Raw genomic sequence first — 12,985 nt, 5'->3', positions numbered from 1 at the left:
AAAGTGTATATAAAGTAATGAACTCTTATTTATCTAGAACCTGATAACTCATGGCTATTTATATATGAGCTGCCAGAACTATTATGCAGACCACTAACTAACTTGAGAGCACCAATTCTAAGTAACTAATCTTGATTTAATATGAAATTCAAAAAAAAAAAAATGATTGTTTTCTGCAAATTTTAATACACTAATTAAATTCTTTGTTATTTGGGGTGAGTTTATCCAAGTTTGCAGTTTAAACCATCTCTTAGCTAGATTCTAAGGTATATAAAAAAGAATTTTCAATATTTTTAATTGTCAAATCTGTATCCCCAACAAGAATTTGATCTAGACCTGAATATTCATGGCTTGTCATCAAATTTTAATGATTTGGAGTGATGTGATTCAAAATTCCTGTATCTAGATACCAGATAAGACCAGCTACTGAATTTGGTATAGTTATATAAGCTGAAGGAGTGTGGAATGATGGTGCTGACGGTGGTAGTGGTAGTGTAGCATTTGAATTTGAGGTCTGAGAAGATGGAGATTGTAGAATAGAGTGATTTGAGGGAGGTCTGTAGTTTGTAGATGCTGTGGTTTGAGAAAGAGGTGGTATTTGCTAATCAAATCAATAGAAGCAATGCCAAATTATGTGCCTAATTTGGTCACATACTTGGCATTGAGGTCTCGGAGATGAGTAGAAGGATCTGGCACCTTTAGAAAAACGTCCTCCTCTTCCTTGACGACCTCCATTGCCTCTGCCAAAGATTGATGACTGTTGAAAGGTGGATTGAGCAAGATGTGCTTGTGGTAATAAAGTATCTGGACTTCTATATTTCTAGATCATATCATCGTGAGATAGAATACACGTTTTAAGTTCATTTTAAGAAAAGATTTTTGGCTTTCCATTCATTGTTGTAACAAGCATTTGATAATCAGCAGTGAGACCTTCTAAAAGCGCACCAATATGTTCTTCTTGGGTCAAGGGACTCCCAACAGCAGCTAAAGAATCTGCTATGTTCTTGATTTTGAAGACATAATCACTTGCTGAGCTGTTAAGCCATTCTTCTTTATCAGCTTTAATTGAGATTTCAATTGTTTCACTTTGTATTTGTTGATTTTGTGAAATAATCCTCTATCCTATTCCCTTCTCTATTTTTTGATTGGTTTCTATTATTGACTCATCACTCTTGTTTATTAAAAAACTTCCAGAAGACATCCCAGAAGATGAAGAAATCCCAGAAGAAGATTGAAGGCACCGGCGGAGAAACCCTGTATAAGATAGCGGCACCGCCGCGGTCTCTGGAAGCGCGGTGGAGCGTTTCTGGTGTACCGATATCTTTTTATAAAGAAAAGGAAAATGCAAAAGCGCTCTAATACCATATCACTCTTGAAATCACTCGTCCAAAAACTTAAAGTTGATGAAAGATTTTGAAGACATAATCACTTGCTGAGCTATTAAGCCATTCTTCTTTTATCAGCTTCAATTGAAATTTTAATTGTTTCACTTTGTACTTGGTTGATTTTGCGAAATAATCCTCTATCTTATTCGATTCTCTGTATTCGTTGATCGATTTGTATCTAATCATCACTCTTTTGTTCATTAAAAAACCTCCAGAAAACACTCCAAAGGATGAAAAATTCTCAGAAGGAGATGAAAAAATCTTAGAAGAAAATGAAGGCATCGGCAGAAACTCGCAACGCCGTTGCCATCTCTGAAAACCGTGGAGCGTTACAAGTATTTCTAGTGTCTCAGATGTCTTTTTACAAAGAAAAGGAAAATGAAAAAGCATTATGATATTATCTCATGAAATTACTAATCCAAAAAACTTAAATTGATTATTGATTATATATCTAACATTTCTAACTATAATGATTTCATACTTTAATTAAAATATTAAATTACGTATACTAAAATGAACCCTACCTTTGTACAAACCTCGAGAATTTGAGAAAGCTATTCAAGAAAAATATAGAGCCAAATGCTATTTTTAGGCATAATATAGAAAAACATTTCCAGCTATTTGGGTTATAAAAGCGGCAATATATTAGTAGCTAGGGACTATTGGCCAAATAAAATTCTATGTTCAAATTATAATAAATATATAAATTAAATCGGTTGCATCGATCTCATATATAATATTAATGCCATTCATCAATAATTTATTTACATTTACTCTTACTTTTACACTCATTAGCAGTATGTCAAGCATACCCCATAGAATTATAAAATAAAATATCAAGCATACATACATAAATATTTTTCTCTAGCAATCCCTTGATCATCAACAACTTATTACTTATCATCCTGCTATATATATATAAACTAAAAAACTTGAACAAAAGAGGGAAAAAAAATCCAATATATATAAAAGAAAAAGAAAGAAAACAGAAAATTAGGAAAGTCATGATCATCAGTGCCCGAATTGTAATTAAAATTCTCATGTTGAGCAAAATAATTGTGTGTTGGTGGTGTGAATAGCTTCTAGAGCCTTAAGAACTTCTCTTGCGCTTGGTCTGGCCTTAGGATCAGTGGCGGTGCAGTGCAAGGCAAGGTTCATGGCCTCAACGATGTCGTTATGATATTTGGTTGACTCATCTCCACCCTTGATCACGGGATCTATCCACGTGTCAAGATGACAGTCAGAGTAACAGTATCGGGCCCACTCTACAACGCTCTGATGCTGGTGCACCACATTTCCATTCCCTGATTCAATGTCCGTAGTGGCTCTTCCAGTCAATAATTCAATCAGCATAACTCCGAATCCATATATTTCACTCTTCTCTGTAGCATCTCCACTATTATTATTCCTTGCCTCTGAATGTGTGTAAAACAAACATGATTCATGAGACTGATTAGACACTTATATACATTACTTTATTAGGCATATGCTTCATGATGACATTTTGTATTTATATCAATTATCAATATGCGCACGAAATAGCTACCTGGGTTATATAATAGCACGAACTAGCTAGTAGTGCTGCATGCACCATCACTTATAAATTAAAAAAAAACATTAATTTCGTGTGTAAAATCATTTGATTAATAATTGCTTATTTTACAAGTGAAACACTTTTAAGATTTTTTGAATTGGATCCATGTACATCATTATGTTCCTAATTCCATCCTGTTAAAAATATGAGAAATGATAGTTTATAGACATATATTCACTTTTGATTATGTCACGCTTAGTTTATAATTCTCTAGTTTGAGATACTATGCAACTAGCTAGGAACAATATTCCACCAGTATGTTAGTTAAAAAATGAAAAGGGGGCAAGATGGTAAATTTGTACCTGGTGCAACGTAAGGGGAAGTGATCATGAAACCCTTGACATCCAAAGGCGCCATGCCAGGAGGGCTGAGCTTAAGGCGAGTGACACCTTTTCCGTCCACCAAAACAATCTCCGGCGACAGCACCTCGTCGGTGAGATCCCAGACCGTAGAGCAACACTCACAATGCAAGAACTTAAGCGCCTTCGCGATCCCCACCGCAACCTTCCACCTCCGTTGCCAACTCAAACCGCTCACAATCTCGGCGAGACTGCTCTCTCCCTCCACACTCTCGTAAACCAAGAACCCCTTCTTCCCTGAGTGACACGTGGCAACAAGCTTTACAATGTTACCGTGCCGAACCTTCTTCTCAAACTTCACCGTATCTTCCCAGAATCTAAGCGGAAGAGTCGTTGCATCAGTGATTTCCTTCACCACAAAACGCATGTCGTTTTCGCTTCCCATGCATTTTCCTTCGTACGAAACCCAGTTCCTTCCTTTCGAAACCACTTTCCCTTCTCTTGAACAAGCAACAACGTCTTCCATATTTATCGTTCTCGAAGCTTTCGCATCGAAAAACTGCATCTCCCACGTGCCGCCATCTTCGTTATTCTCCACTCTTCTCATCTGCATGCTTTTCCTTCTTCGCACCAAAATTACCAGAAAAGCTGCAACGGCAATCGCAACCAATCCAAAGAGTAAACATAGCACTAAGAACAGCCATGTCTGGTTCTGAGAACCCTTGCATGGTGGCAAACCGTTAGAAGCTTCACTTTCGCGGTCACAAAGATCGTTCCCTGCGACTGCACTAGCGTTGATGGCGAGGAACGCTCCTGTGGAAGGTAAACTTCCATGGAAACGGTTGTGAGATACGTTAACCTGAACAAGAGATTCCACTTTCCCCAAATTCTGCGGAATCTCGCCGGAGAATTGGTTCTCCGACAAATCAAGAAGCCCTAAAACTGGCATCTCCGCAAGCTTCATCGGAATTTGACCGTTGAGATTGTTATGACTAAGGTCTAACGCCACAAGCTTCTTGCATGAACAGAGTTCTTCAGGAATAGTACCATAAAGATTGTTGTTTCCGAGCTTCAACTGCACCAAATCCTCCGAATTCCCGAAGATTCCACGAGGAATTTCACCAGCGAATCGATTCTCTGATAAGTCTAAATCTTCCAATTTCTTGCTCCCGAACGAGCTCGGAATCTCGCCGGAGAAGAAATTGTTAGCCAGATTAAGCATTTGAAGAGATGGCATGCTCCATTGTCTATCATCGATTCTTCCAGAAAGTTGGTTGCCAGAGATATCCAAGAAGTAGACCTGAGTGAGGTTGGTGAATTCCTCAGGCAAATTCCCAGAGAGCTTGTTATTCTGGAGACGCACTCTACGCAGCGTTTTGCATGTGCTCAAGCTTCTCGGGATTCGGCCTTCTAATTTGTTAGAGAAGAGGATGAGCTTGTAAAGCGTCCCGGAATTGCACAGAGTTTCTGGAACCTTCCCCGTGAGGTTGTTAGAAGAGAGATCCAAAACCGTTAGGTTGTTACGCTTCCCAAGTTCCGACGGAATCTCCCCGGTCAACGAGTTTGACCACAGCTGAAGCACCTGAAGCCGCGGCAAAGATTCCAAACCGTTGGGAATCTTCCCTGAGAAATTGTTCGAAAACAAATGAAGAATCTCAAGCCTTTGAAGATTCATCACGAGTTCCGGAATCTCGCCGGAGAGAGAGTTATCGCTGAGGTCAAGAGATACAAGCTTCTTGAGGTTGAAGATTGAACGAGGAATCGGACCGTTGAATTTGTTCTGGTAGAGGAAGATGTACTCGAGATTCGTTAAGCTTCCGATGGATTCAGGAATCTCTCCGGTGAGGTTGTTATACACAAGATCGAGGTGGTTCAATGAAGTTAACTCACCAATGGCACTGGGAATTTCACCAGAGAGATTGTTGTAACCGAAGTAAATCCACTTCAAATTCTTCATGGCTCGAATGTCTTTCGGGATTTCGCCGACTAACTGGTTCGAAGCGAGGGTGAAGTACTGTAGATTTTTCAACTGAGTTATGGAACTCGGAATGTGTCCGCCGAGAAGGTTGCCTCCAATGTCAAGGTAGGTTAGGGATGAGAAGAGGCCAATTTGGGGAGGGATCTCGCCGGAGAACATGTTGTTGGAGAGGTCAAGAGTCTCTAGGAGAGAAAAGGAGGCGGAGAACAAGGAGCGAGGGGGAGGGCCGGTTAGATTGTTGTTGCTGAGGTTGAGGTAACGAATTGGGGAGAGAAATGGAGGAGGTTGATCCAAGTATAGGAGCTTCGTAAGCTGGTTGTTGGAGAGGTCGAGTGATGTGAGGTTTGGAAGGTGGAAAACGGAGGAAGAAGCCTCGCCGGAGATGTTTTTACCGGCGAGGGAAAGGGTGGTGACGACTATGACATCAGATATGTTCTTGTTGCAAGTGATGCCGTTCCAGTTGCATAAAGAAATGGTTGGGAGCCAGTTACTGAGAGAGTGAAGTGGATCGTCGTGGATTGAAGCTTTGAACGATAAGAGAAGCTCAAGGTCTTGTTGACTTTCAGTTTCTTTGCCATGTGATAAGTTCAGCAAGTTGAGAAGAATTAGCAAGAACAAGAACCTGAACCACATCATCACTCTGGGCATGTCTTTGACAAGGGTCTGTTCTGTGTGTGTCTTTTTAAATAATTCTCAGTTTTCTGTGTTGTTGCTTGTTGATGGATTATTGAACTCCTCGGATCCCAAGCTGTAAAAAATAATAATCAAACTTCAATCTATATAGGTCCATTAAAATATTATGCAACTTTTGAATTAGTTACATAAGAGACTGATGAATTAACTACTTGAGTACTTCTAGTAGCTAGCTAGGTCTAGCTACCATTAATTTAATACACTCAGTTTTGATCGTAATTGAGGAACATGCATGCACATAAAAGAGAGAAATTGCTTAATACAAAGTAATGACAGGGTATAATTACGAACCTAAAGACCATAATTATTGTGGACAGTTGGTTGTTTAAATTGCTGATGATGGAGAAGAATAATTGAAGAACTTGGACTGAAAGGATCAAGATTATTCTTTGATCACAAACAGTACTATTTGAAGGAGAATAAGGTGGACGTGAGAGAGAGAGATGTGTGCGTGCTTAAATAGATGGAAAGGGTTTGTGGAGGATTTCTTTTTGGCATTGAATTAGGATATAATTACGAATTTGCCATCCTTGACTTACTTTGAAATTGGTGTTTGAACACACACAAACGGTTGAAAGGGAACCAGGGACACTTGCGAAAATAATAAAATAAAAAAGGCAAAAAATAGAGGGCTCTGATTTTGTCGGATTGTTACTAAAATGATCCTTTTTGACTGACTCACTCACTGACCCCTTGCGAAAGTGACAAAGAATTTCTGTATCCGTTGAAAAAAAGGAAAAAAAAAAAAAAACGCTTACCCTGCTTTGGTAAATGGTAACCAAAAAAAAAAAAAAAAAGGCATCACAAGGAAACAGAGACTCGCTAATTAAACATGCACAAGAATTTATTAAAATGTTTGTACTTGAAACTCTTGTTTCTAGGATTATTGTGTTTGACTAATTTTAGTTATAATATTACTAGTATTAGTATATGGCATGGGATCTCCCATGAAGATCAAAGATCCATCTTTTACGCAGAATTTCGTCTCATGATAGCATAATCCTGGTTCTATAATTATCTGTCTTTCCAATAATGACTAAATTAATTTGAATAATTTTTAAAAAATAATAATTTAAAAATATTTTATTTAATTTATCATATATAATATTTATAATTGTACAGTTATTATATTTAATAATATTATGTATTTATTTTAATAATAATTAAAAAATATAAAATAAAATAACTTTAAATTAATTTTGGCTAATTTCTACCGTCTTTTTGTTTATAAGAAGTGTTCGTGCGTAGTAAACCGAGCTTGATATATAACTCGTCCTATTCAGAGATTGAGCTTGCTTTCGTTTAAAGTAAAAAAGGTATGCGTCGACTTTAAGAGGAACAACGATGACAGACACCTATAAAGACACTCCAACATTCAAATTAGTAAAAATAGAAAATGAGTATAATATTACTCAAAGTAAGTAGCATACTTTTTACATATTTAGAGTTTGGTATTTATAGAATGTAATCATTTTCAAAGAGGTTGAGATATTAGCCTGATCTTTCGGCCATCATTTGAGTTTGTTATTGAGTAGGTTGTTATTAGCGAGATTCTCTTTAATTGAAGATAAGCCACATTTGTTATTGGATTCGGATCCGATTTATAGGCATAGTTGGACCGGATTATAACTACCGAATCACAGCCTCCAAGCTTAACCTGTGATTTTTTTAATACGACGAGTTGAGTTTATGAGTTTTTGTGATGCTATAAATTGGAATGATGATAATAAATATAGATCGGAATAGTGATTGTAATGATAGTTCGGAATAGTAATTGTAATAATAGTTCGGAATAGTATTTGTAATTCGGAATAGTAATTATAATTTAGAATAGTGATAGTAATAATAGTAACTCCCAAACTCAACTTGTTGTATGTTGAAAAGTGATAGTCATGCTTGGAAATGGCTTTACGTGAATAGTAGAGTAAAAGAAATTTGACAATAATTAAGAATAATGGTTAAATAATAAGGATAAGCCCCCAAATTTGATTTGATGGCATGAAGAATAGAATATTTCTTGAAAGAGAATGATGTTGGTATGTAGCGGCTTAATTTTTGACTGGTTCGACTTATAGATACAAATTTGATTGTGGTTATGCCGACGTGTAGGTATTTGGTTGCTTAGAATGGGTCTGGCTTATAAATAAAAATTTTGACTGGAGTTATTCCGATGTATAACCGTCTAGTTCTTTGGATTGAATTCGACTTATAATTGCCGATTTATTTTGAGTAAATGGAATGAATAATAATGAATTGGTATGAAGTAAACGAAATAGAAGAATATTGAATATAGGTAGTAAATGAGGTGATAGAAGTAATTATGACCTGCAGTTACTTTTTTGTTTACTAAGGGTATAATGACCAGTTTTGATGAAGGTGAAATTTGAATGAATGGTGTTGATGGAATTTGAAAGTAAAGAGTTTGTAATAGTCATTGTTGATCACTTAACTTTGGTAAAGGATGGATAAAACGTGGGTTAGGTCTTCTTTTGAAATAGAACACAGACAGTATGTGAAGTCATTTGCTGTGTTTGTTTGAGTCTTGTGATTTAGGGATGGAGAATAGAGATTAGTCTATTTTATTGTTCTTACTTTGTCTTCTTCTATAGCGTGTGTGGGCCTTGTGTAGTAGCCTCTGATTTGAAAAGATGGGGATGGTAAATGAGAATGAGAAAAGGAAGAAGAAAGATGATAAAGATATCATAATTAAGGAGGAGTTCATATGGGATATGAATGACCTGTTTAGTTGAATGTCTGATTTGGTGAAGAAGCGTTGTCGGTTGTTCAGTATTTAATGGTAATGATAGTGTGGTGTATTTGGGGACAGCTTGTTGGGTTAGCGAAAGCTTAAATATAAAGATTGAATTTTTTCCATGCACAGCTTTGGATCGTGTGTTCCATAGAGGAGAGGGTTTTGAGTTTTTCTTCATGTATTCATTTGTCTTAGTTAATATGAAGTTTTCTTCATCAGTTTGAGTATGGTGTGCTTATTCAATTGATGTGTACTCCATCTTAACTACACCCAAATACATGGGTGTTTGTTCGAGGATTTGAGATTTTGATAGATTTTTTGAAAGTAAAACCTTTACTGGAGGTATTTTTTGCTCTGTTTCAGTTAAAAAGAGTGAAGGGGGTTGGGTAACTCTTAGTGAGAGTCCTGGTCGAGCAATGTTTTGCGCCTTTAAATCCTTATTCAAAGGATTCAATGAGATGTTTTTGAAGGTTACATCAACGGAGAATAGCTTTCCCTTTTATGTAGATGAAATGTTGATTGAAAGATTTTTGTTATAATGGGATCCGCAACCAAAGCAAATCTTAGGAATGGATTATATGGGTAGTAAGGAAGAGATAATTGTGACTTTTCTGATTGAGGGAATATCTTCTCATAGATTGTTATCGGTGGCCAAATGATTGGAATATGAATCTGATAGAGAGGCTTTAACTGATTATATAGGTAAATTTGTGTTTGCAGAATGCTCTCAAGGATCTTGTTTTGAAGGATGAGGAGTTGAAAAAAAATAAAGAATAAAGTTGGAGTTTTGGAAGAAAGAAAGAAACTCTTTGAAACTAAGAACCCTAAGTTGGAGGTTAGGATTGCTGAATTGGCTTTAAAAAAAAAACAACCGGCGAAGAGGGTAAAGAAAGTTATGGATATCAAATGATGGCTGAAGGATTTGACAGAGCCTCTAAGCAGGCCAAGTTTGTTGCATCAACAGTTGATTTTTCTATGATGGACCCATATAAGGTGGTGCTTAATGAAAAAACTTATTGATGATGATGATGTAGAGCAGGAGAGTAGATATGATAATATGATCTCCCCTTAGTAGTTTGAAAGGATTGGAATTGTATGTTTTACTTGAACAATGCTTGTAGATTTATGTTTTATTTTGTTAAACTTTGTAATATGAATTTGGTTGTTTTGATGAGCTGGCTACATAATGTTATTGGGTGTTTACCTTATGCTTTTGCTTTGATTTGTTGATAGATTTACTGAAGATGATGTTTGAGTATTGTGAGATTATTACTTAGAGGTAGTATGATTTACATGATAATTGTTCATTTGATGTTTTGGAATAGTTTGATCAAGAAATTGTGTTTGACTTGTAAGGAATAAAAATATTGATAAGAAATATAACGAAGTGAAACATTGATCTAGTTAGGTGAAAATCTATAGATAACTATACATATGATATAGGATAAGCTAATTGATATGTGTTGAAATGGTAAGATTGAATAAGTATGACTAGTAGTAATTGAAGAGGATCATTTTTGATAGGTCAAATAGGTAGTGTAGGTTGTTGCCGAGTTGTTTGACAAATTGGTGGACCGACATAATAGGTCTGTTTGGGAATGGATATAGTATGGACGATGCCGATATACATTGATGTTGTACCAACTTATTATAGATTGATTTGTTTTGAAATTATTCCGACTCATAGGTGTCAGGTTGTTCGAAACGATGTCGACTTATAGATGTCAATTTATTTAAAGTGATAGATAGTTTAGTAATTTATGGATTTAAAAACCGAAGTATAGTTTAGTTTTGATTAGTTAATTGAGCCCCTTGTTGTGGTTTGAATATTGGTACTAATCAAGTACTAGATCAATAGTCATTTGTAGATATTTGTTTAGATTGCTGGAATATTTGTTTGTGGATAGTATCTGAAATTGCTTATCAGATAATAAAGAGTAAGAGTCGCGATTTGTTGGAAAGTTGAATTATAATTCGGTAAAGAGAATTGAGTTTGAATATTGGATCAAGATATCTCTTGGATAAGCTTGAACAGTTTGACTTAGTATTGATTGAATTGTAATTTTCTGTTGGAACTTGACCTTTCGATTTGTAGGTCCGTTCCAGTATAAGAACAATTGGTTGCAGATAATTCGGTAACTTGAGTGTTATATAGGAAAGTATATCTCATTTGGAGATTTGGTAAACTGAATATATTTGATTTTGAAGATTTGTGACAGTAACTTTGGTTGATTGTATATAAGATATTTATAGATCAATTAAGAATAATGATAACTGAATATAATATAAAAGATTGAAAGTAGAAGAATAAAGATTATTGATGAAATAAGAGATCGTTATCGTGTTTTAACTTATGGACTTATTTGTAATGCACCTTTAGACTAGTTTAATACATTGATTTTATAGTTGAACTGTTAGAAACTGCAAATTGTCTGAGTTATAGTCCGCATGACAGTACTATTGTTGGGGTTGTTTGAATGAGATGGTCTATAGCACTATCTGAATTTCTTTTAGTCGGTGTAATTGTATTGTTCTATATATAAAATTTGGCGCAGAAATGTATGATAGAAACAATAGTACCAGATATACTTAAAGAAAGTCAGTCAAAAATGAAATACCGACTGATAATTTATGATGAAATATAACGTGTCCAAGGTTGGTATATGAGATAGTAAGATATGTAAAAGTAAAACAATTCAAGTATATAAGTTAGTGTGTACCTTATTAGAGGCCATGCCGTATTGAAAATTAAAAGAATGGTAAGATTATTTGTCTCTCAATTACCAGATAAGACTTGTCAATTTGATATGTTAAGATTATTTGTTTCTCAATTGCCTTTTAATTTTGAGATTTTTTGTTTTGTATTGTAAATACATGTTTTAAATTTGTCAGTTAAAGCTAAAACTGAATCTTCTATTCCTGGAAGAAGATAATTGAAGAAAATGTAAAAATAACTTTGAATAAAATAACATGGATTAACACCAAATAACCAAGGCAAGGTACTAATTATAGCAATAGTAATGTAAACAACTACGAGAGAGATTCATTGTGAGTTAGCTTAGATTCATATATGATTTGACTCTTGGTTATATATCAGAAATAATGAAATCAATTTATTTGATCAAATATTTGCACAATTGTACTAATTTAAAATTTTTAATTAAAAGAAATTGGTACTGAAACAATTGTGTACCATTAGATAATGTTACCAGAGCATTTGGTAGAATTTTTTTTCTTTATTAATGGATTTGGAGTGACTATTACTACGATCGTTATTTCCAAAGTTTGATCGTCACCGTTGACATTATTACCAGAACTTCTTTGGTTCCTCCTCATCGTTTTGTTTGTTTTGGTTCAAAGGTTCAATTAACCTTTGGATTTTTGCTTTTAGTGATTTCTTAATCACTAATAGTTCGACTATAGTAGGGAGTTGAGGAGGCAGATTGTTGTGTTTTTTTGCCATTGATTAAAACCTATAAAAGAGGGTAGGTAGTAGAACTGAAAAGATGATATATAGTGGGATTAAGTAAATTCGGCCCCACGGTAGGTGCGTGCCAAATATTTCTACATAGTAAGCTGAATTTGATGTATAACTTGTCCTCTTTAAGGATTGAGCTTGCCTTTGCTTGAAGTGAAAGAGGTATATGTCAGCTTCAAGAGGAAAGGCAATGGCAAACACCTGCAAAGGCACTCCAACGTTCAAGTTAATAAGAGTAGATAAATATAATATTATTTAAAGTGATCAGTAGCGTATCTTCAGAGAGATTGAGATATCGACCTGAACTTTCGGCCATCATTTAAATTTATTGTTGAGTGAGTTATTATTAGCAAGATTTTCTCTAACTGAAAATAAGCCACGTTTATTTTTTGGATTTAAATTTTAATTTATAAGTATAATTAGATGGGGTTATAACCACCTAATCAATAAATATGTCTAATTCTTATTTGATGTGCGTTTATTCCAATATATAATCTGATATGAACAAAAATGATACAGACAATTTTGCGGAGATGGAGGAGCCGCTTTTTGCTTTTATTAGAAAGATTGGAATGCATTAATTGAGATCAAGATTAATTATGAAGATTGATCTACTTTGTAAACCAATTTGGATGCACATGTATTTATTTAGGAGGTTGACCATGTATGTTTGGAAAAGATATCACCATAAGCCTATTAAGTATAGCCAAAACAATAGACACCGAGGGACATTACATCCATGCATGCAAATCAAATGACTTTGTGTCTTGAAGATTTGTAATGTTGGAAATGATCAGTGAAACCAA

At 35.2% G+C, this 12,985-nt stretch overlaps 1 protein-coding gene across 1 annotated transcript; it reads right to left on the bottom strand.

Moving 5' to 3' along the window:
- Positions 1–2,115: 2,115 nt before the first annotated feature.
- Positions 2,116–6,382, bottom strand: LOC112716088 (uncharacterized). The gene is made up of 3 exons (XM_025767937.3): positions 6,241–6,382; positions 3,282–6,004; positions 2,116–2,800 (listed from the first exon to the last, which is right to left on the bottom strand). The coding sequence occupies exons 2-3, from the start codon at positions 5,902–5,904 to the stop codon at positions 2,424–2,426; spliced, it is 3,000 nt and encodes a 999-aa protein (XP_025623722.1). The 5' UTR covers positions 5,905–6,004; positions 6,241–6,382; the 3' UTR covers positions 2,116–2,423.
- Positions 6,383–12,985: the final 6,603 nt, after the last annotated feature.

Source organism: Arachis hypogaea, chromosome 10 (genome assembly GCF_003086295.3).
Source record: "Arachis hypogaea cultivar Tifrunner chromosome 10, arahy.Tifrunner.gnm2.J5K5, whole genome shotgun sequence".
NCBI lineage: Eukaryota > Viridiplantae > Streptophyta > Magnoliopsida > Fabales > Fabaceae > Arachis > Arachis hypogaea.
Note: the sequence above shows the minus strand (reverse complement) of the source record. Positions and strands in the feature narration are given on the sequence as shown.

Coding starts and splice junctions, on each gene's coding strand:
- LOC112716088 (XM_025767937.3), bottom strand. CDS start 5,904: ATGCCCAGAGTGATGATGTGGTTCAGGTTCTTGTTCTTGCTAATTCTT. Junction 2,801..3,281: donor TTCCCCTTACGTTGCACCAG/GTACAAATTTAC, acceptor ACACACATTCAG/AGGCAAGGAATAATAATAGT.